Raw genomic sequence first — 24224 nt, forward strand, 5'->3', positions numbered from 1 at the left:
TGCAGCCATCAGCTACAACTGCCTTGTTTTCATTTTTAGCTATTGCCCTGACCTGGAAAGCCCAGGCTAACCTAGTCTTGCTAGATCTCAGAAGCTAAACAGACTCAATCCTGGCTAGTATTTGGATGGGATACCATTAAGAGGTACCAGGGTCATGACACAGAGGCGGGCAGTGGCAAACCACCTCTGAATGTCTCTAGCCTTGAAAACAGCAGGGCTGCCATAAGACAGCAAAAAAGTTGCCGCGAATTAAAGCAGGAAAACTCTTTGAAGTTGGACGTACCGTCTAAATTACTGATGGGCATTTAGCCTCTTTGGCTTATAAAGCAATGTTTGTAGTACTGTAATAAATATTTCATATTCCCAAACGCAATACAGAAAACACCAGAGATTTCCTCCTAGCAATGAGTGGCGGGTTTGATCAATTTGTGGTTTACCTTTGTTGGGAGTCTGAAATACTTGCATGGTGTCAGTTTATTTCAATCTTAATCAAGTGCTTAAAAGTTGATAATCCCACTTCAGTTTAATTGTGATGAAATGCAGAACTACTTAAATTTCTCTAGTGTGAATCCTGCCAGAGACATTTAACAAGCCGGGAGAATCAAAGATCATGATGGAAACCTGAAACTGTTTCATTTAGCATCCTTGGGGAATGCCTAGCTCCCCCAGAATAACTCATTTTTGTGTACAAAGTGTGATGCTAATCCAGGAGCATAAGAAAAAGCTGTCACTTGGTGCAAGATCAGTTCCTATCAGAGCATTTCTGAGTTATATAGAGGCTAGGCAAATTCAAATGTAGTTTAATTTAGGAATCAAGGACACACAGGCTTTCTACGGTGTTCTTGTAACTCTACAACTTCTTATTCTTTTAGGTGCTGTGTCCCCAAACAAATCAATTTCTCTCATCTCTGGTTCATTTGAAACCAACCACCCACCCACCCACCAAAAGAGTGATGAGTTAAGTAGTATGAAAATCAAAGAAAAACATGCTCATTTGCAGAGTCTTAAAAATAAACCTCCTGTTTGCAGCGTATGTTTTTCTAGGTGTAGAGTTACTTAAACTGGAGAGCCAAAATATTTCTTGGCTTGCTTTGTCCTGGATTATAGAAGGGCTTTTGATTTTTGCTACGTACATGGGCTTGTGTGTTGCGCACTTCATGCACTTGCAACTTAAAAATAAGTTAGAAAATACTTGCACTAAGAATTTTCATCCCTTCATTGGATGGGCGACAAGAGCCGGCATCTCCAAAGCCAGAAAAGGAAAGGCCCGCCTTGTACAGACAGCTCTGTGCCCTGATACAATGGCTCCAGTATAAAGTGTGGCTGGATCCAGTGCTTGAAAGCAACAGAGCAAAGCATCACCAAGTGGCTGTTTTCGAGACCAAAGCATATTGAAAGGGCATCCAAGTCATCTTGCGATGGAGAAATTTAAGGCTGCTCTGCTGCTGGCTGGGGTCGGAGATGCTCTGGGCTATCGCAACTTCACCAGGGAAAACAGTGCCTTAGGCGCAAAGATCAAAGAGGAACTGAAGGAAATTGGAGGACTGGAGAACCTAGTGCTGTCCTCTGACAAATGGCCTGTGAGCGACAATACTATTATGCACATGGCTACCGCTGAGGCTCTCGTTACAGGTAGGAAAAACTAAACAGCCCGGGTGCATGTTTGGATGGAGGAAAGCAACTGGAGAACAGCTATAAACCCAGTGCCCTGATAGTTGAACAGTGAACTTGTGCTGTGATTGAGCATCAGTGCTCTATAGGATACTTTGCATTTTCCGCTTTAGTTTAGCAAATTTTGGTGTGGTGGCTATAAGTGTATGCTGTGAGGCAGGAAACCTCTGTTTCAGAGGGTCCAAAAAAGTACTAGGTGGCCTTATATAAGCCACAATTAGCTCCCTGATATGGGGAAGATAATACTGACCAATTTTATATGATTGTTGTAAGTACTGCAGAGATAATGTTATGTGAACAATTTGAACCTCAGGATTTCTTCTTTTATGTATATTGCCATTCACAGTTAATAATGTGACCAAATTTCTGAGCTGCTTCTTTAGTTTTCTAAATGTGCTATGTGATGTTCTCTTATATAGGATGTGTTGGTGTGGATTTGCCTTTAAGGAAAAATGGGGATGGGGATGACTCTTGTCTTTAGAAAATAGTTAGTAGTTTCTGCATAGAATAAAAGGAGATTCCCATCTGAATAACAATGGATCTGAAAGTCACCTAGTTGTATCTTGCAATGCAATTTCTGTACGCTGTTTGACAAATGTTACGTTGACACTGCAGAACAAAACGCCAGTATCTTTCGATAAGGAAAAAAAGTGTGCATCAAATGATGTATTCCATTTCTCCTTTGCTTCCAATTTTCTTTTCTAAAGTCAAAACCGTCAATGCAGCATCATGTTCAGCTCTTATCTGACTGTTGCCGAGAGGTACTAAATTTAGCTGGCAGAGGTCTCTTGAAGAGAATCTTGGATATTTCATGCCTAGCGGCTGGTTAGCCAATGATGAGAGGGGTAGCTAATACCCTAAAGATAATGGCAAGAAGTCAGCCTATCAAGGGAAGGGATGACTAACATACTTCTGAATATAGTCTGTGATTACATGCACGTCACATGGTTCCTGCTCTTGACCTCTGTAGGCGCATAAATGTTATCGACAAGTCTTATCAGGAGGGATGGCAACTGTTTATAGTTATGCCAGCCATAGAACTGCAGGTTGTTGTTATACCTCCGTCTGTTGTATGTAGCAGGGCAGCTGCAGTGTGAAAATACACTTAACTCTTGAATGACAGTGAGGATTCCACCATTCACATGTGCAGCATTACAACCGTTCAATACCGACGTGTGGTCATGAATTATTTTCTGTGTGTGTGAGAGAGGAAGAGCGAGAAATGATAAAGATGCTTACTTGAATTATCCGATATGATCTTCATTTTTTTTAAAACTTGGTGGATCTAGTGTTTCTGAGCCACACAGGAATGGTAGAGGCAGCATCATATGTGGTAGTCACTGGCCATCGAGTGAGAACAGCACTAAACAAAAATCTATTTTGGTCTCCCACTCTATTTTCTTCAGTTTCTTCTTTTTGTAGTATTTGTGTTGATTGGCATTGCTTTAGAGATTTAGAACAACCCAACGAACTGTTAACCTCTGCCACTTTGTGAACAATGCTATAAGTTTACGTTATAAAACACTTCTATTGTGGCTGAACTTCCTCCATCTCTATATGGGGGTTGCTTAGCTAGCCTTCCACTAACACCAACAAGGGATTGCCCTATTTTCATTAACGTTTCGTCCCTGTTGGCTATTGAAGGATTGATGAATGAAATGGAAATTCATGTTTAGGTAACTGTTTAGCTATTTACTTGTAGGTTGCTTTGTACTTTACAAACTCTTTCATCAAAAAGTTTCCAGCGTGGCTGAGAACAACTAATAGAATGCAGTAAAAAAAAATCCTTAAAAACTGTCCAAAATCAACCACTAGAACAGATTAGGGTGGAAATCCCAGCAGTTTAAGGAAAGAGTGCTTTATGAAATAAAAGTAATTTAACATCCCTCCAAAGTGTGCTGGTAATATAGATGTGTGATTTTATTACGGAGGGCTCCTGAGAAGTGCATTGTAATCCTCAGAATCTTAATTGGCAATAGAACAACAACAAAAGTCTTCAAAGGTCTCTGATGGATTTAGAAAGGAATAACCCTGCTTATGACACAACTAAAGGAGACACATTAGAACTCTCCTTGATTTATTATGCATGCCGGCAGCCACACTGGGCTTCTGCCTTCCTGTTGTGGCGGGGCAAAAAACCCCGCTATTTCCCATGTGCACACAGGGGAGGAGCTCCCCTGGTGCACACTGGCTGCCCCGATGCAACGGCCCCGCCCACACAACATGGGACCGGAAGCACAGGGAGTGTTCTGCAGCGGCAACAGCGGTGGGGAGAGCAGGGGCATGGGGCCCCCACTGCACGATGGTGGGGATGTCGTAGGTCAGGGGAGGGGCCAGGTCCAATCTAGCCCTCAGCTGCTCCTGCGGCAGACCAAGGAATGCGGAAGGCTCCATGTTTCCTTAATGCAGGTATTCCGAGGGCCTGGGTTGTGCCATGGCTCGGCGGCGCCCGGGATGGTGACAATGTCGAGCATAGTCGGGGATTTTCCCCAAAGCCCTGTCACCGCCATCTTGGGTGTTCCAGCATGTGCATAATCGGTCCTTATGACAAAACCAAAGGAGATACTTCTGACACTTTTAAAGTCTAACAGATCTTTTTGCAGCTTAAATATTAAGGAATTAGAGCCCATTTCAGCAGGTGTAAAAATGAAACCTGGTTATATATATTTTCCCAGACACATAAAAATAGAAAATAATTCAAAAAGTAGAGTTAAAAAGCCATGAAATGCAAGAAGTACAATATGCCAAACTCAAAATAAACACAGGGGCTATTTGTAATGGCTATAACTAGTGATATTGCTTAGAGTAAGACTGTTTCTGCACTAGTGATATCATTTTGCCTTTTTAAAGGGCTGACTTTTCCATCAGTTTCCACATTAAAATCCAGCTTTCCAAGCGCAGTCCCAAGTTGCCCTCTGATTGACCGCATGTTTTGGAAAATACTGGTTACAGCATTTTCATCTATAAAGGCAGCATCTATTTGGGGGCTGCCCAATGGGGAAATGTGTGCATTCTGGCATATTACCTGTGCCCACCATTTTGAACCATTTGGGCCCATCCCTTCCCTCATCGTCATCCTCCCCCTCCCTCTGTTCCCCCCCCCCCAAAAAAAAATCTGCTTTTTTTTAGCATTAAGAAAGCAGTCTTGCACAGCAGCACTGCAATGCAATAACCTAGGGTTGTTTTTTAAGTTATATTCAGTACACTTAAGGGGAAGGGGAGAGGCAATCGAGGTCACAGAATGGTGGTATTAAAGGGCACAACAAAAAGATAGGTGCAAGCAGGCATGTCCACATTCCGCAGGGCCTGTAAGACAGAGCTCTTTTGCTCGGTCTATGGTTGAGGCCAGCCCAGGAAGATCTGATACTCCCCTGGCAGAGAAGAAGGAAGATCTGAATACGAAGTGCCCACTAGCCAGCCATTGCTGTGGGTGATGGGGGGGGGTGCTCGGGGTCCCCCTGTGACCGGATTTTAGTTAGCTCTATGGGATTTGAATTGTCGCCACCATAGGAGTTTTTTTATGGGTGTTTTAACAGGGACAAATGTCATATATTTTATTGGGGTTTTTAGAGTGACCTGCTGCAAACCAGCTTGCTGAGAGTGGCAAGCTATAAATTGAAACAAAAATAAATTTTGTGGGGGGAAATTGAAAAGGGGAAGGGAACAAAGCATGATGGGAGTCTGCCTCCGTGGGACTCAGATGCAGAAAGCATATAATGAATTTCAGCTTGGGAAACAAGGGGAGAAAGGCTCAAATGCAGAAAGCTTTGAGTCGACTCACAACGTCCAAAGGAAATCCAAAGTGAGGCTAAACAAGGTATGTCTCCTAATGTGGATACAATTTCAGACTGGACCAATGCTATGTTATCATTTATCATTGTTGTGAATAGATCAGGGATTCCCAACCAGGGGTCTGTGGGAGCTCTGAAGTAGCACAGTATGGGGGGGGTGTCCAGGCTGTCTTCTCCGTTCCTGTTCTTCTTTCCAGTGTACATGAGGCTGAACAAGGGGTGGAAGCAAAAGGAGGGCTAAGGATATGAGTAGTGATGTCACTTCTGGGGGTGTGGCATGGGGCATGGCCAGCTGACATCACTTCTGGGGCTTCTTGAAGTCTGAAAAATTATTTCAGGAGCTCCTCCATGGTCAAAAGGTTGAAAAAGGCTGGAATAGATACTGTGCCTTTTTGTGTTTGCAACAATAGACCATGGGAATAGTTACAGCACTGAAATTTGTATCTTGGCCGTATTGTTCATTGAATATTCATTAGGATTTCTGACTATCCATACAGAAGGATTGTACTGTGCATATGCTACCAACAGAACCATAATTGTCTAAAGGTAAATTCTGAAATGACACCTAAAGGTAAAAGTTCCTCAGGTACATTTTTAATCATACAATCTCATTTGGCATATTTTCTGTGGCATTAAAGGCATAGCACGCTTTATGTGAATGGGGAAAAAAGCTTTTGATCTTTAATCTTCAATGGCAGTTCTAAGTCATCACTAGGACCGTTTATGCACTGGAGGTTTCATACAGGGCTGCAGGCTGGAGTTTTAGTTGTGGCAGGTTGCCCCACCTCTTCCTGCACCCACATGGGGGAGCATTTGGCCCAGTGCACCTCATCCACCCCCATTCTGTGCTCCTGACAGGGGAGTGGGGCAGTGAAGGTCCCAGTGCATAAACGGTCTAGGTGTGAACATGCAATAGAGAAGGCTGCAAGATACCTTAATGTTGGTATTTGCTGCAGACAGCTTCAAGGAGGTGGAATAAAATTGGTTTTGTTCAGTTTTTAGGAGTTTGTTTTAGATAATTTTGTCCCGCTCAAAGAAACATATCATTTGCTTTCTGGGATTTCAAGCTTTTTTAAAGAATTTTTTTTTAAATTGCTGCGGTTATATTCAGTAACAGGTAAGTGGCGTTTGACTTGTGGGACTCGTCACTTATCTGACAAAGGGGCCTTTGATTCTCAAAAGCATATACCCCACAAATCTTGTTGAGATATAGGTGCTATGTAGCTGTTCTACAATTGTATTAATTTATTAACAAATTGATTTAGGAATATTGTGAATGTAGAGGACTGTGTGTTGATTGTGAATGTGTTCATATGTTAATTGCATTTTAAAAACCTGGACAGGTGAATTTTGGTGACACATGAGCAAGGGTAGATGAGAATTCGCTAACATCTGTATATTCTCAAAGTGGCTGAATCTGTGTATGCTTAAATCCACAGTAAGAAGCCATGAACAGACAAAACAGATCTTTTTACAAGCTTGAGAAAAGCCCTGAGTTTCCATAAGATCCCTTCCCCTTCTGCATTTTATAGTACACAATAAGGAAAGCTAGTTTTAAAGCATCCCCTTTTTGAACTTTGAGAAACTTTATTATGTTTTGTAAGATCTTCTAAAAAGGAATATAAATCCAGAGCAATTGCAAATCAACCTGTTTTTAAAAGTCCACAGATGCCTTCAATTCTTCTAGGAGCTAGTGAAATTCAACAAAGTGAACCTTAAATAGAATTTTGTTCAGTAGGAACCTGATTTATGGCTTGAGAATCAAAGTACATAATAATTTGCAAATACTTAACTGGGAACAGAGTAAAAATCCAGCTCTTTTAAGTTGCAGTGTTTTCTAAATTCTGTTTAAATCTACAAGAAGCCATTCTGCGCTTTAAATCATTTAATGTGTGAAATGTCTAGCCTTGTCTATTGCTTAAAGTTCCAAGCCAATGGAAAGACCACAAGCTGAACTAATTTTTCATGCACATGAATTGTGGTGATGATCAGAATAGGCAGCGTTTTTGGACCAAATCTTTCATTTAAAAACAAGATACATATAAAAAAAGCTGGCAAGCAGAAGGAAGTGTGCATGCCAAATGAGGGTTGCATTTGGTCATAAACTTTGATCTATGTTGCGTAGAGAGTTTGTTTCTTGTTTAAGGAGACTCAAAGACTGCTTTAGAAATATAAGTATGAAGGCCTTGCTTTTGATGTACTCATTTAGGAATGTGATTATAATGGATGAAAATAATTCCTGTATGTTGTCCAGTACTAAGAGATGCTTTTGAGAGCAGGATCCTAGTGGGACACAAGAGCACCAGTGGGAGATATTATTCTCAAAGCTGTCACTTTCAAAATGATCACACTTCAAATTCTAATTTGTTATTCTACCTCTTACACATTCTGCTACCAACCAGAATGATATTCCACCTCTCAGGTACAAACTGACCCCATCCCACCTGTCTTCTTCTGGAGGAAGGAAGCAGCTGAGCTAAGCAAAATAGTCTTGTGTAAGGCTGTTCTGCACAGGTGCCCAGGACAGCTTATACTGGTTTACAGGTTCTCAGGGTTTCTTTAGCTAAAGTAAGATCTGATAGTTAGCTGCTATCATTCCAAGTATTATGCAATCCACAGCATTTCCTTTGTACCAAACATTTGATGTTTCTTAATGTTGCTCAGCAACTTTCAAACAAATGTACTTTCATTGCTGACTTATAGACACACATCCTGAGTGAATTGTTTAGCTTTTGTAGAAACATCTTTATTGATTTCATGAACTGACTCCTGCGTACTCCTTTGATGTTATATAATTCTCTGCTTCAGAGGTGGAGCCACTATTTCATTATCTCTCATCTGGGCTGGGTAGTGGAGGCATCCCAGCTACAGCTCTTTTGAAGTGCTGTGGGGCCTCAGTAATGCACATCTGAGATATTAACCAACTAAAACCCAAACTGAAAATGTCCCTATGGGGAAATGCATCTTATTTTTGAAGAAGGGCTTGACACAAGCCCAATATTCAGTTTTTAAAGTTTTTCTCTTTCCTGGGAGAAGATAGGCAGGTAGAAGGAAGTCAGTTGCTTCCAAGTATTGCCCAGGTACCTAGCACTAAAGCTTTGAAGATGCTCATGGTCACCCTGGCTGTGGACTATGAAATAGACTAACATATTAGATGGAAACTTGGAATTCTCTTGTCCACACAGAGAATTAAGGATGCAAAGGCTAGCTTGTGTCTTTCTGGAGATTTCAGGAAAGGATACTTTGTCCCACAAGGGATGGGAAAACACAAGAGATAAAATCTCTTGGCACAGAGGGAGAGGCGACATTTTGCAGGTCCATTCTGGCTGATTAAACCTGGAATAATCTTGATGGCTGCCATTTCCATATGGAGCAGACGAAGAGCTAGCTAGCTGCCTAGCTCTAGACCAGTGGTTCTCAACCTGGGGGTCGAACGACCCTTTCACAGGGGTCGCAGGAGGGCCAGAAGCTTGGCCAGGGCACCATCTATACAACAGCCTTGCGGGATAGATTGAGATAGAGCCTTCATATGTCTAGAGCAGCGGAAAAGAGCAAGATCGGCATGGTGGGACTAGAGGCAGAGCTGAACTGAGAAACAATTTATATACAGTCATGAACAATGGATCTTCACGCCATTGGTCAGTTTCAGTTTAATTTCTGTGAAAGAACACTTGCATAATTTTATGGTTGGGGGTCACCACAACATGAGGAACTGTATTAAAGGGTCGCAGCATTAGGAAGGTTGAGAACCACTGCCCTGATGAAAACTCCAAGTAATGGGAATCTTTTAGCAAACTGTAACTTTTAAGATACAGAGCTTGTCTTAGAACAAAGTCAGGTTGGGATGACACAGAGTTGAGGGACAAGGAGAACTTGTGTTTACATCTTTCCTTTGTATTCCTTGCTCAGTTTTTTTAAAAGATGAGGTAATATTGTTCAGTGGCACACACAGCACATTCTCATGTACTTGTTTAAATTCTTTTGTGTCAGAAGGAAAGAAATCTGCATTTCTTCTTAAATGCTTTTCATGAAGGAAGAGACATCGAACTTTTTCTCAGGGGCATTCAGAAGGAGATACCATAATTTTTGGACAGAATGGTGGTCTTAGAAAGCAGACTGGCAGGCATTTTCTTTGAAGTATTTATATTCTAGATGCAGTCCGGTTGGAGGAGAAGTGCTAATGGTGCATATTACTGGTATAAGTTGATATGATTGTTATTTCCTGAATACTGGTAACTTAGCAGTCAAAAATAAAAAGGATGCCATACCAGTAATATATGGTATGCAAAACTTGCACACAACCCTGTATCTAAGAAGCCCAATGAAAATACTGAACATGGAATGTGATTTAAATAATTTATGCTTTTCATTCATTCATTCATTCATACACCTCCCTCCTGGATGCTCAGGGCGGTTTACATAAAACATGTAAACAATACAAGAAACAAGCAGTAGTAGTAGTAGTAGTAGTAGTAGTAGTAGTAGTAGTAGTAGTAGTAGTAGTAGTAGTAGTAGTAGTAGTAGTAGTAGTAATGGTTTTATTTTGTGCTCACCCTTCCAGTGCTGCTTAGGGCAGGTGACAACATTTGAAGACTACCTATAGAAATGATATAAAAAATATAAGAAACTGATTATTTTGGCTAATATGAGGCCCCAAGGCAGCAAATGCCACTGCATTTGTTACTGATACATTTCTAAATGATCTAAGCTGAGGAGCAAAATACTTAATACACATACTATATATAACATTTTATGTTTTATGGTTCATTAGACACATTTGAGACTGGGTGTCTTTATAATATCTAAGTTAGTCCTTTTCTTTTTCTTGTCACTCGAGTTACTGTCTTTTTACCTGACCCTTATTATTGTTCCTTTATTGGTAGACTGACACACAGATATTAGCAAGGGGTTATCTCTGTGCTTCAAATAGCTTTGTTCAGTTCAAATTGGACTCCCACATGCTTGGAAGGAGACTTATAAACGAAAAGCTGAGAGCTCTGGATTTACCTAGTAAAGACTTCAAGATATGTGGAACAACTATAATGCCCTTAAACCTCTTTTTATCTCTCTTTGTCTTGTTTTGCCTTGGTTTTTGTTAAATGCCATAGCTGGTATTACTATCTTTGTCATCCTATTGTATATTGTGGCTTGATCAGGTGGAAGTTCTTTTGCCAGTGGTACAGGAGATTCTCATGGAGATTCTCATGGACATGCAATAAGGTCGTATGTCTATTATGCTTCTTGCATAATGTGTCAACCCAGCCAAAAGCCCAATGAAGAAAAAAAATAAAGTCTTGGTAAGGGCCCCAAATGTACACTAAGCAAAATAATCATAATCTATATACAATAATAAATACAAACACATTCTGATATAAGCAACTGTGTCCAATAGCACTAGTAATTTGGTCATTCTAAATATTTATAATACAAAAATAGAGATATAATAACACATACATACAATTTAGAAGGTAGTCATAAGTAACTCCAAACGTTCCCCAAATGAGGAATCTTCTGCGTTTGGAAACCTCACAGCTGGACTTTTGTGACTATTTTCTAGCTTTGAATAGTACTTGGACAACCGGATGATATTGGACAAAACTGCTCATATTAGAATCTGTTTGTGTTTATTAATGAACAGAGGTTGTGATTATTTCATTTTGTGGGATTTGGTGCCTTTACAAATCTAAAGACAAATCTTTAGTGTCAGGTATAGCTTGTGGTCCAACAAATTTGGTGATCTTTGAACCAATAGAAAATAATTATGCTTATTTTTCACAGTGGGTTAAGATATAGAATCAACATTCACTTGGATCACCACTACGCCAGTTTGTGGGATTTGGTGCCTTTACCCAGACTACGCCAGTTTGTGGTTAGGAGTGCGGACTTCTAATCTGGCATGCCGGGTTCAATTCTGCACTCCCCCACATGCAGCCAGCTGGGTGACCTTGGGCTCGCCACAGCACTGATAAAGCTGTTCTGGCCGAGCAGTAATATCAGGGCTCTCTCAGCCTCACCCACCCCACAGGGTATCTGTTGTGGGGAGAGGAAAGGGAAGGCGATTGTAAGCTGCTTTGAGACTCCTTCGGGTAAAGTGGTTTATAAAAACCAACCTCTCTTCTTCTTCTTCTTCTTCTTCTTCTTCTTCTTCTTCTTCTTCTTCTTCTTCTTCTTCACAGTTGTCACAAAATTAATATTACAGCAAAAAATTTTGAAGTTTGCTTTTATCTTTTTTTTCAGGAATAGCAAAGAGTAAATAATCCATGTTAAAAGACTGATGGGAGGGACAGAAAGTTGCATGGGTGATTTCTTATTACCTTGTTAACATTCCCTGCTGCTTTATTTGATTATACAGTTACAATTGGAGTACCCCCAAAAGACTTGCAGGGTGCCTCATTTCCCCCATCTCCACTATTTCCTCTTCCTCTTTCCTGATATCCTCCACAGCCTCTCCCCTTCCTCTAATTCTTTCCCTCCCTTCCGACCACCATCCAACCTATCTTTATCTGCTCCCCATTTTCAGCTTTCCCTGCTTCCCTAATCAAGGCCCAGGTAAGTCCATGTCACATGATATCAAAGCACCTAGTTGCTGCCCTGCCTGGCTTTGATGAGTCATTCCTTATAGGCCAAAGCAGCCCCGGAAAGGTCAGGACTTCCTCCTACTTCTCCTTTTTACAAACAGAAACTAAGGATAGAAGTCTGGCAATACTGTGTAATTGCTTAGCAATGTAAACAGAAGGCATTCATGTCTTAAAGCTACAGGTGCTGCTTTTATTACTTTGGTGGGTTTCAGGTTTTCCTGCAAATCTGGGGCATATTCCTAGAGTTTAGAAGGCTCTAGCATGTCTGTATGTGCATTGACAGATCTGGCAATGTTGAAAACGATATACATTGATCTTTTCTCAACAGATTACTGGTGTTTAGAAGATCTATATCGGGAACTCGTAAAACGTTATGTTGATGCTGTTGACAAACTTCCTGAAAAATGGTCAGACCCTGCTACTATTGAGGGATGCTCACAACTGAAACCAGACAACTACCTCTTAGCTTGGCACACACCATTTAATGAGAAAGGTAGGAAGGCTTTTTTTCTAAGTTGAAACTCTCCTATGATCTATGCCATTGTTTATTAAAGTAATTCTAAGTAATTTCAAAACAAAGAACCGTTAGAAAACTTAATGGAAGCCAGTCTGTTTGTATCCATCTATTAAAAAAATTGATAAGCTATTTACATCATTATCAACCCCAATTCCATTTCCCTAGGAAAACTACGGTTTCCACGTTGCTTCTGGAATATATCAAAGCACTCTGTTAAGCTATTTATGAAGTCTTGTTCCAACTTAAGGCATGGAGAATTGTTCAGATTCCCAGGAAGAGACTTTCTTGTGAATTCATTTTGCAATGAAAAATTTAAAAATGGGGGAAAACAGCTTTAAAAGAAATAGAGGGATGGGAAAGAAATGGGATGGCAGTAGGATGTTTACAAAGCTGACTGAACACAAGAAAAAAGCATGGTAACATTGGAGGCATTTCTGCACATCATTAAAAATAGCGTTATGCCAGCTGAGCTACATATAATTGTGCCTTCCGGCCCCTTTCACCTTTTTTACTGTCTCACTCTTCTCTGCCACCATTTCACGCTTCTCCCCCTCCTCAAGTGCTGCTGGAAATGGCGAAAGAGTGCCATGTGATTTATACATGACTCTTCCGCCTGTCAATCAAGCCAAGCAGCCAATCCACTTTCTCCATGCTTTAAAGGGCCCACGATGCCCACTTGCCTCCGCTTATGACAACAATAAAATATAAATATCTCACTAATTTTAAAGGGTGTGGAAATCCCCATCATTCTTTCCTACACTGTTTCCACCGTAGGGCTAGCAGAAGGTGGCTCAGAGGTGAACAGGGGCACCCTTTACATCTTGCTGTCCTGGCATCCCTAAAAGAGAGAAGAGAAAAAAGGAGCTTGGCTCTACCATTTTGAAGATGATGCTTGGCTTCGTCCCCATCCAGATTGCCTGTAGGCTGAGCTTTCATGTGGAAGCTCTGCCTGCAGCCATGGGCTGTTCCTTAAATGGGAAGATCCCAGGACCGTTCCGCCTGGGGGGAAATCCCCACGTAGAAACAGTTCTGTGAAAGAGGTTAGGCAGAGTGCATGTGTAACTGGCCCAAGGTCACCCAGCAAATTTCTATTGCAGAGGACAGATCGCAACCTGATCCCAGTCCTACACCACCCTTGATATAAATATGACTTTTTGAAGGTTTGTTAAGAAGATCATTTGTCCAAGAAAGCTACTTTTTCAACACAGAATAGAAAAGGGCATTTAAAAATCCAGCTTGCCTTCAATTGGAAGAATCATTCCTATTGTATAGTTGTGTGTTAAGGGGGGGGGAGCCTCACAATAGTCCTTGCCCAGAGCTGTCAAGTGTGCTGCCAGGAATTCCACTGCTAAGTCACTGTGTCCTTTTAGAAATCAGCTCTGCCCAGCTTAATGTCTATTTAAAGAGTCTTTGTTCTTGGCATTATGCCTTCTGGTCCAGATTTTTATCCTGGAATTGTGTATTTATTTTCAGGAATACAACCTGTCATGTTTCATTTAAGGGTCTGTGCTTACTGATCTTTTTGTCAGCGTGAAACTGGTCTATTGAAATCAGCTTGCTGAAAGTGCAAAAGTTCTAGGTAGGTGCAAACTCTTTTAGTGCAACTGCCAAAGCAGAACGCTCTGTAGATACTTACTTGTCATTTATCTTTTATAATTTTCCATAGAGTGTAATGGCTCTACAGAATAATTTTAACGTTCTGCAAAAGCCAATTGAATACTGCCAAATTAGAATATCAGTTTACCTATGGTAGTTCAAATTCCAGATCATGTCCCTATGACTCTGTCTCTATGATATGGAACCACTCAACTCTCATATCTTATACTGACACAACATCAGTGCGTAAACATTGCAACACAATACTATGATCATTTTTGACTTGGTGCAGTCAATCAGGTCTGGCAGAACAGCTCCCCTCCCCCTTCTGGCTCTTCAAGGCAATATGGGAATTTTCAATCCATTTGTTATTATATTATATTATATTATATTATATTATATTATATTATATTATATTATATTATATTATATTATATTATATTATATTATATTATATTATATTATATTATATTATATTATATTATATTATATTATATTATATTATATTATATTATATTATATTATATTATATTATATTATATTATATTATATTATATTATATTATATTATATTATATTATATTATATTATATTATATTTCATCTGTCCTGTGTTATCCAATGGACCAAGTTTTATAGATTGAGGCCTAGTAGGGAAGAAGTACTTATCAGTGGAACTTCACGCATTTAAGGTGGGCTGCTACCCATGCAAAGCAGCTCCGCATGACTTTTGACGTTTCAGGGTATCCCAGTCGGTATTGTCCAGGCATTCAAATTAAATACACAAAATACACAAATTAAATACACATATGTGGTTGCTAAGGTTGGGATCTGGAGGTGCATTGGTTAAGAGAGGTGGCTTCTATTCTGGTGAGCCGGGTTTGATTTCCCCGCTCCACCACATGCAGCCCGCTGGGTGACCTTGTCATAGGCCTGATAAAGCTGTTCTGATCAAGCAGTCCTGTCAGAATTCTCTCAGTCTCACCTCCCTCATGGAGTGTCTGTAGTCAGGAGAGGAAGGGAAGTCTATTGTAAGCTGCTTTGAGACTCCTTCAAGGAGTGAAAAGCAGAGTATAAAAACCAACTCTTCTTCCCAGAATTACAACTGATCTCCAGAAAATAGAGCTCAGTACTAAATATCTTCCTCCCAAGGCTTGTACTTATATTTTAAACTTGTTGTTAGCCTCTGTGAGCCGTCTGGGCCAAGTTCAGCAGCCTATAAATATAATATAGATAGATAGAGGCTCCACCTCCAAATTTAGTTATTTAGTTATTTAGTTATTTAGTTATTTAGTTATTTAGTTATTTAGTTATTTAGTTATTTAGTTATTTAGTTATTTAGTTGTTATTTAGTTGTTATTTAGTTGTTATTTAGTTGTTATTTAGTTGTTATTTAATTGTTATTTAATTGTTATTTAATTGTTATTTAGTTATTTAGTTATTTAGTTATTTAGTTATTTAGTTATTTAGTTATTTAGTTATTTAGTTATTTAGTTATTTAGTTATTTAGTTATTTAGTTATTTAGTTATTTAGTTATTTAGTTATTTAGTTACCGCCCTCCCCGAAAGCTCAGGGTGATTAACATGAAACAAAAAATGATACAGGTAACATCATTTATAGCAACAACAAGCTGATAACAACAATAACATTAACATAATAACAATAATAACATTAAAGAATGGTGGAAACTGCAAAGAGCCTCCGCTCAACTGAGACTCAGTGGGTTGGGCAGATTTGTAGCAGTCGTACTAGAAGGGGGCCAATGGGAAATGATAGTTTAGGTCGACCTCAATCAAATGTCTGGTGGAGGAGCTCCCTTTTGCAGGCCCTGCAGAACTGTTCAGGTTTCAGGAATTTCCCAACTTGGAGATGGGAGTCCCAGTGTGGCCCAATTCAAACAAGGTTTTCCGAGAGTGCAACCACCATCACCATCACCCTGTCTGGTCAGTTCGTTTTCCTCACCAGCATCACTTTTCAATCAGGCCTCTATGCAGCTCTGAGACACCTTTATGTCTAATTGAAGGCACTGGCATATCTAACGTGCTCCAAAAACTACATAAACCATCTGGGATTTTGCTTCCTCCTTGTTCCCACAAAGGAAAAATTCCTGTGTTGCGTTAAAACAGAAAAGAGAAACAGTAAGCTCTTCCTGGTTTCCTGATTTTCATGGGAAGTGGAATTCATAAATGGTCCAGAAGCAAACTATGCTCAGCTGGCACAATGGAGTGCTGGGGATAAAGGACCACCCTAAGAATTGTCTGCTTCTACCCCCCATCTGCTTACATTCTCTGAATTAGGTAACACCGCCCCAAGTGTAATGTTTGGGAGAATGCAGCATCCCCAAAGGTATTTTAAAAATTCTCCTTCCCTTTTTAAGCTGTGCTACTGTGTACACTTAAAATCTGTGTGAACAAGGATCCACTTAAGTCTAAAGTCATTCTAGGAAAGCCACAAGAATCCTAGACATGCAAGTAATTCACCATATGAGTCACTCGTGGGTATGCATGTTGACTAGTCTTATCATTGCATTTCAACCAATTATCACATCATGAATCAAGTCACATGGGGAGCAACTTTCCACCCGACCCACCAGTATCACAAATGCACACTCTTGTGTCTGAAGAATTCTTATATATCCTTACAGAACACTACTAGATTGTGGACTCATCAGGTTCTAAAGATGGCCTGTTGGTCCCCAGCAGTTGAGGAGAGGATAAATGGTATAGTAAGTAAACTTTATTGCCTATGTCTACACAAGAATAAAATACATTCCAAAAAGAATTCAACACACCAATATAAAATACCATGGATATATACTGGATACAGTAATAGTGTCAAAATTAAAATCTATTTAAAATGGCTAAAAACACCTTAAATAACCACATTTGATAAAATAATCATAGCAAGCATTCTATCAGACAGCAAAAATCTGAGATTATATATAAAAAGGTATCCCCTGTGCAAGCACCAGGTCATGTCTGACCCTTGGGGCGACGGGGTGGTTTGCCAGTGCCTTCCCCAGTCATTACCGTTTACCCCCCACCCCTCCCAGCAAGCTGGGTACTCATTTTACTGACCTTGGAAGGGTGGAAGGCTGAGTCAACCTTGAGCCGAGTTTAGAAGAATTTATAGCCTTCCAGATACTGGAGTACGCTATAGTCATTGTCTACTGGCTGTGTAATTATTAAAAATTGACTATATTTTATTTGTTTTTATTTTATTTTAATGACTTAGATCCAGAGATGCAGTATCTGAGTTCTGCTTGTGTCTTGACATCTCATGTTGCACCGTAGCCTTTGGTGACATCCTTAATCCACTCCTGAGGATTGGGTGACCATACGGGATGGCATGAGAGAGGGTGTGCTGATAAGGTCTAGAGTGCTTTGGAGCCTATAGTTCTCCCAGAATTATGACATCTCCATGCTACAGGTATCAGTTCCCACTGGAGGAAATGGGAGTTTTGGAAAGTGGAAGCCTGAACGGCTATCACCTTTCCCTAAACTTTGCCTTCCAGCCCCCCCCCCCCCTCAAATCTCCAGGATTGTCCAAGCCACAGCTGAAAGTTCTATGCAGTGGGTTTAATCTTGGAGGGAGTCAGAGGTATTATCTGGTGGCATCTGGATCCATGCATACTGTCCAGAAAGTGGAGTGTGTATTTCTTTTGCAGAGTCACCCTGTATGTGTCTTTATAATATTGATTTGAAGTACTGGAAATCATAAACAAAGCTCTTCATGGCTTTGACCCCTCTTATCTGCTAGGCCATCTGTCACCCTATGCTTTTCCATAATAGCTTGTTGGCTGGGGCTTCTGCAGGTAGAAAATTGCAAATGGGCAAGATCCACAACTGCCCGTACACGTGCTTACTCTGTTGTGGCTCCTGCCTAATGGAATGGCCAAGCTGAGGAGATCAGAAAGATTCCTGCTCTCCTGGCTTTCTGCAAACTGGATGATTCAAGAGGTCTTTTCCACACTGGCAATAGGGTTGTACTGCATAAAATGGTTTACAACATTTCTTGAATAAATCATTAGGAATTGTGGCCTGTACTGCGATATATAACCTACTGTAAGTAGTAGCCTAATATATAATTTTTGTACAGCTTAACCTGTCATGTTAATCCTTATGCTATGTTTCATTTATTTCTGGATGATTACAGATGTCTACAATCCTAACACATTTTTATTGAATGTCCCATTTTGTTGACAGTATTGATTTACCCTGTGTGATCCACTCTGGATCTCTGTGAGAAAAACAGACTATAAATAACAGACAGAAATATGATTATTCTTATTATTTAGCCAAAAGGAAGACAACTGTGCATATAAGACAACCTGCCTAAAATGTTATAAATGAAACATTTTAAATTACTTAATATACTTATAACTTCTGTGTTAATGTAAGACAGCCCGTGTTTTCCTTTAATAGCATACCAAGAAAAAAATAACCTAGTCTTCCTTTGGGGAAAATAATTATAGTTCTCTTGTTTGCAGGAAATGGATCCCTAAAAGATCCCCTTCAATTCAATGTCTGTGTTCACCTCAACATCAAACACATTGTATGCTTCTATCTATAACTTGACATCTCTTAAAAGGTTACAGTAATCTTTGTTCTTGTAGGATCAGGGTTCGGTGCAGCTACGAAAGCTATGTGCTTAGGGATGAGATACTGGAAGCCTGAGAGCCTGGAAGCTCTTATTGAAGTGAGCATTGAAGTTGGACGCATGACTCACAATCACCCTACAGGTAAAAACCTGGAAAATAAACCAACCTAATTATGCTGTATAAAGTTTTGCATTCAACAAGCACAGCTTTTGCTGTAGGGCTTTGCTGTAACTAGGGTTGCCAGCTTTCAAGTGGAGCCTGGAGTTCTTCCCAAATTACAACTGATCTGCAGACTAAGCAGAGCCATCTCCCCGGAGACAATGGAGGTTCCTCCCCTCCCCAAACCCCACCTTCTCAGGCTCCAGCCCCCAAATCTCTAGAAATTTCCCAACTTGGATTTGGCAACCCTGTCTGTAGAACACGTGAGTGTGCCCTCATGTCTGATGATGAACCCTGATGTGAATCAGGGCTACAAGGAAAGCCTGGAGGAACCAACACGAGAGAGAATTGTCAGGGCCAGTCTTTATTGTGGCCCACAAACCAAACATTCAGTAATTCAATAGTAGTTTAATTAATTATTGAATTAATTAACTTCATAAAATCTCTATGTATATCATTCATTCTAGTATATCTAACAGTTTGGTGTAGTGGTTAAGAACGGCGGCTTCTAATCTGGTAATCCAGATTTGATTCCCCGCTCCTTCACATGGGGCCAGCTGGGTGACCTTGGGCTTGTCACAGCGCTGATAGAGCTGTTTTGACTGAGCAGTCCTGTCAGAACTCTCTCAGCCTCACCTACCTCATAGGGTGTGGGGAGATGAAGGGAAGGTGATCGTAGGCTGCTTTGAGACTCCTTCAGGCAGTGAAAAGTGAGGTATAAAAACCAACTTCTCTTCCTCCTCCTTCTCTTCTAATTTTAGGTTTCTTAGGATCACTGTGTACAGCTCTGTTTGTATCGTATGCCATACAAGGCAAGCCACTTGCCCAGTGGGGAAGAGAAATGATGAAGGTTGTCCCAATGGCTGAAGAATACTGCAAAAAGACAATTCGGCATATGGCAGGTATAATCACTAAAGATGAATAATTTCAACATTCACTTGCAAGGATATTCAAGTTTTCTTCTCAGTCATTTTTATTTGATTACTTAAAATCTCCTTCTGTGGCTTCAGAAATTTCCACTTTAATCTGGGGCTGAGTGGTGTTATTCCAAGACCAGGAAGCTATGACATTGCCCGCCAGTGTATATGCGTGCAAAGGTACCAAAAGGAGTATAAATGTGTACATTTCTACATCACATAACATTTTCCAAAACATGAAAAAAAATGCACACAGGTTTAACTCACAAAGCATGGTACAAATATTTACTTATAAGAGCATTAGTTAGAAAATCATTTTGAGTTATCAGTGTCCTAATCTGTATACGTCTGGTAAAATAAATATGTTGCAAGGAAATGCTCAGCAAATTTTAGTGTACAAAGGTTACTTCCTGCAGTAAAATAATATGTTTATGATTACATGTCCTTCACCATGACCTGTTTAATACCTATCACCTGCTAGCAGTGCAGTCCTGTGCAGAGCTATTCCTATCTGAACACACTGATTCAGTAGGTTTAGACTGAAATATCTCCACATAGCATTGTCTGTTAGCATCTCATTCATTATTCCGCAGTGGAAATACTTCTAATAATGAACCACTAGGGAGATGCATCCAGATAGCTATGATTCGAATATTTATCCAATAAATACAGTATTGGTATTTTTCAATTCTATCCAGATATCTATTCAGGGCTGGCATTTTAATGCTGCCAGATCTATTTTTCTTCAATCTTAGGCTTGCAAGCAATTGTGTGTTTAAGGTGGTTTGTCTTCTGTAGTTTGACATGGGTTTTGTTGGGCTTACAACAGTGCCCCCTGCTTAAATCAATTTGGATTCTTTGGTTTGGATTTTCTGGTGAGCTGGTTCATGGTCCCACTGGAATTCTCTAATTTGACACTGGTTCTATTGGACTTGTTGATTCTGTTTGCATTTGGAGGCTTTTGGCCAGGTTCCTGGGATAGGCAAAGCCATGATATTACACTGTGACAGGGTGGGACAGCCAAAATTCTTCAGAAAAGGATAAAACATAATTCAGGTTGTTCAGTCAAGAAAGGGAAAGAAACATGGAGGGAAAATCTTGCTTCTGAGGGAGGGATGTGGATGGTCCATCATAGATGCAAAACTATGGAATGTGGCGTAGGCGAGGCCATCTAGCCAACTCTGAGGTGGTGGGGAGGAGGCCAGCACCATGCCGCTGCTCCTGTGGTGCTGGTCTCCACGCAGCCTCCGTGTGCTCTGAGGCAACATGGAGAGGCCAGCACCATGCCACCGCGGCCTCCACCAGCACCACCGCCATGGCCTCCTCCACCGCAACCCCCATGAAAGGGCCAAATGACCCCTCAACGGGTTGCGACCCCCGGGCTGAGAACCACTGACCTAGAGGGAGGAGAAGCATTGACTCCAACTCTTCAGGACTACAGCATTGTTATGTTATTTCATTTTCCTTTTACTTATTTTATTTTCTGCTATTAATTTAAATTATACTAAGAAATTGCTATACTTTATCCTTAAATCTTACCTTGCTGTCATGTGTCAATATATTATTCTGTAAACCAAAGGTTATTCAAATGCAGCCAAAAAAGCATTCCAAGAATAAACATGCCATAATAAGTGTATTTTGTATTCAGAATATCAGGAACACTGGTTCTACTTTGAAGCAAAATGGCAGTTTTATTTGGAGGAGAGAGAAATCACTGAAGAAAATCAGAATAAACCTGTATTTCCAGAAAATTATGATGCCGAGGAGAGAGAAAAGGTAAACTCTCCAAGTAAAACATCTGAATGTATTTTTAAAATGTGCACTATTAGCTAACTATTTGAAAGTAGTAGAAATTATGTTGCAAAAGTATGCAGCCTTTTAATTATGCAGCCACATTTTGACTTAATTAGCTTTCAGGTGTTAAATCTACCTTGCTCATATAATTTTACAGGGAACTAATTTTGGCTCATTAACATAAATTGCTAGCAATGACTGTGGACTGAATGCAATTGGCCTTGGAGTCAAATTGTCAGGATCTGCCTGGTTGGGAGCCTCCAGCCATGATCATTTGGTATTGCCCTTTTGCATGTTGTCACCTGTTAACATTCTGGGAAAGTTCACTGATTGTAATTTTTCGAAAACTGTGGGAGAGGGTAGCCTGAATGTTATCAGTGAGGCTGACCTTGAGTCTGCCTTGCAAGAATGATATAACATGCACCTGGGCTCAGGACTAGTTCACACGCTTTCCCCTGAGAATATTTATTTTATTATTTTTATTTTTTTCAATTTATATACCACTGTTCCCTGGTGGGCTTACAGCGGTTCACAATATTAAATAGGGAGGAAACTTCCTTTTCCTGGGAACGGGGGAACTCTGCCTGTTGTCAGTTGGGAGTGGGGTTTTGGGGGTTATGTTGACCAATGTATTGCCTATCAAATTAGTTTCAGCAAGAATAATCCTGAGCTTCATATTGCTACCTCAATAAACTGCTCTTGCTGCTAATGCCAAAAGTGTTAATTGAGAAAGTTGACGGGGTTCTGACACAAATTGTGCCAAGGCATGCTTTGACAAACAATCTGTGTGAGATATTATATTGGTACAGGTGGTTTTAATGCTACTCTACGCTTAATCATGGCTTGCTGCAGATCAGATCCCAAGTTGAAACACGGTCAGAGTACGATGGCCTTAATAAAACCAGTCTTGACTGGGGGAGACCTTCCTGATAAGTGTTCTGCTGACAGTGTTATGTCACTCATTGCATTGGTGCAATGAAGACAAAGAGTTGGTTCTTATATGCTGCTTTTCTCTAACCGAAGGAGTCTCAAAGCAGCTTACAATCGCCTTCCCTTTCCTCTCCCCACAACAGACACCCCACAACAGAGGTAGGTGAGGCTAGGAGAGACCTGATATTACTGCTCAGTCAGAACAGCTTTATCAGTGCTGTGGCAAGCCCAAGGTCACCTAGCTGGCTGCATGTGGAGGAGGAGTGGGGAATCAAACCTGGCTCACCAGATTAGAAATCGGTGCTCCTAACCACTACACCATGCTGACTCTAGAATGCTCTAGAATACAACAATACTCAATGATTAAACTTCCAGTGCTACACCAATGTGATTGACAGTATTTCTAGTTTGGGTCAGAAGTGATATGACAGCATTAGCATGATGTCACATCACCTCCCTCATATTCTCCTGCTTCCCTATTGAACAGTAACAGTGTCAGGGTTTAAGTTGTGTTGACCCTGGCTCAAGGTATTTTGTCATCTCTAGCAAGGCACAATTTCCCCCTCCCACCATTCGTTCCTAGCATGGGCGTTCATGGAGTATCAGAAGTATGTGAATTCATAGAAAATAACCTTCAGTTTCATGAGATATTATTTTATTTTAATTTATATAGCGTTAAATATATGATTAAATACATATTTATTCACTCATTGAAGGGGATCTTAAGTTCATGTCAATGCATTTAAATGGGATTTACAAGTGTTCTCTTTCCATATAAACAAGTGGGGGATCGTGACATCTCAGAGAGTAGCAGATTAACGTGCCATAGATAAATGCTGAATGCATAATTTGCTTATCTACAATTTAATAATAAATAGAACTATGAAGGTTGTGAAAGATCACTGGCTTCCTCAAACTGGGTGCAGCTAATGTTGGAAGCTGTCAAAGGTGAATGCATCTAATTTGCATAGAAAAGGGAGATAAGCAAAGCAATTGATTTTATGCTCCGTTATAAGAGGAGGAGTGTGGCTGCATGACCATACTCATGAAGTCTTCAGATTCTCATTACGGTTACCAAGAAGGAACTATTTGTCAATGTCTTGCCTTCAGCTTCAGGTGGAAGAGAAGTGGGAGTGATAAAGGGACAACTTGGAGAGGCCTGAAAGAAAAGCTGCCGTGAGAGTGGCAGGGTGGTTTGTTCACCATTCCTATTATAGAATGGAACTCCAAGCGGTCGCTGGCTGCAATCTAAGAAAACCAAAGACTATCCAGAGAAAACATCTAATGGGAACACTTGAAGTCCTAAGGCAGGCAAAATGTCAAACTCCAGAGGCAGAATAGGAGGAAGGGTATGGTCCAGAGATGATAGGCCAAAGAGAAGCTCCATTGGCCTCTTTGGTCACCTGAGAGCTAATACGGGTGTTTTGAATTCTAGTCCATTCTAATAAACAAACTAGAAATTTATTTGTTTAATGTTCCTTGGTTTGGTCAGATTAACTCTGTTTTGGAAATGTTTCCCAGTACAGAGTTCTCCCATTTCCCACCTCTGCTCATTGTACTGTGAAAGCTATTACATTATTCATGGTGGCCCGTGGTCGCCATCTCATGTAGAAGTGATATAATAGACATGTGTGTGTGCTTGGCATAATATGATACCCATCTAAAGGAAATC

At 40.4% G+C, this 24224-nt stretch overlaps 2 protein-coding genes across 2 annotated transcripts in view; one reads left to right on the forward strand and one right to left on the reverse strand.

Moving 5' to 3' along the window:
- The window catches only part of TFDP1 (transcription factor Dp-1), a 94733-nt gene extending 83725 nt beyond the window's left edge, over window positions 1-11008 (reverse strand). Inside the window, exon 1 of the mRNA XM_077343695.1 lies at window positions 10999-11008. The gene's annotated coding sequence lies outside the window, so the exon portion shown is untranslated. The remainder of the gene's footprint in view (window positions 1-10998) is intronic.
- The window catches only part of ADPRHL1 (ADP-ribosylhydrolase like 1), a 28158-nt gene continuing 5200 nt past the window's right edge, over window positions 1267-24224 (forward strand). Inside the window, exons 1-5 of the mRNA XM_077343696.1 lie at window positions 1267-1632; window positions 12369-12533; window positions 18768-18893; window positions 19673-19813; window positions 21477-21604. Of these exons, the coding sequence (XP_077199811.1) occupies window positions 1419-1632; window positions 12369-12533; window positions 18768-18893; window positions 19673-19813; window positions 21477-21604 (774 nt within the window). The 5' untranslated portion in view covers window positions 1267-1418. The remainder of the gene's footprint in view (window positions 1633-12368; window positions 12534-18767; window positions 18894-19672; window positions 19814-21476; window positions 21605-24224) is intronic.

This window comes from Paroedura picta, chromosome 6 (genome assembly GCF_049243985.1).
Source record: "Paroedura picta isolate Pp20150507F chromosome 6, Ppicta_v3.0, whole genome shotgun sequence".
NCBI classification, from domain to species: Eukaryota; Metazoa; Chordata; class Lepidosauria; order Squamata; family Gekkonidae; genus Paroedura; species Paroedura picta.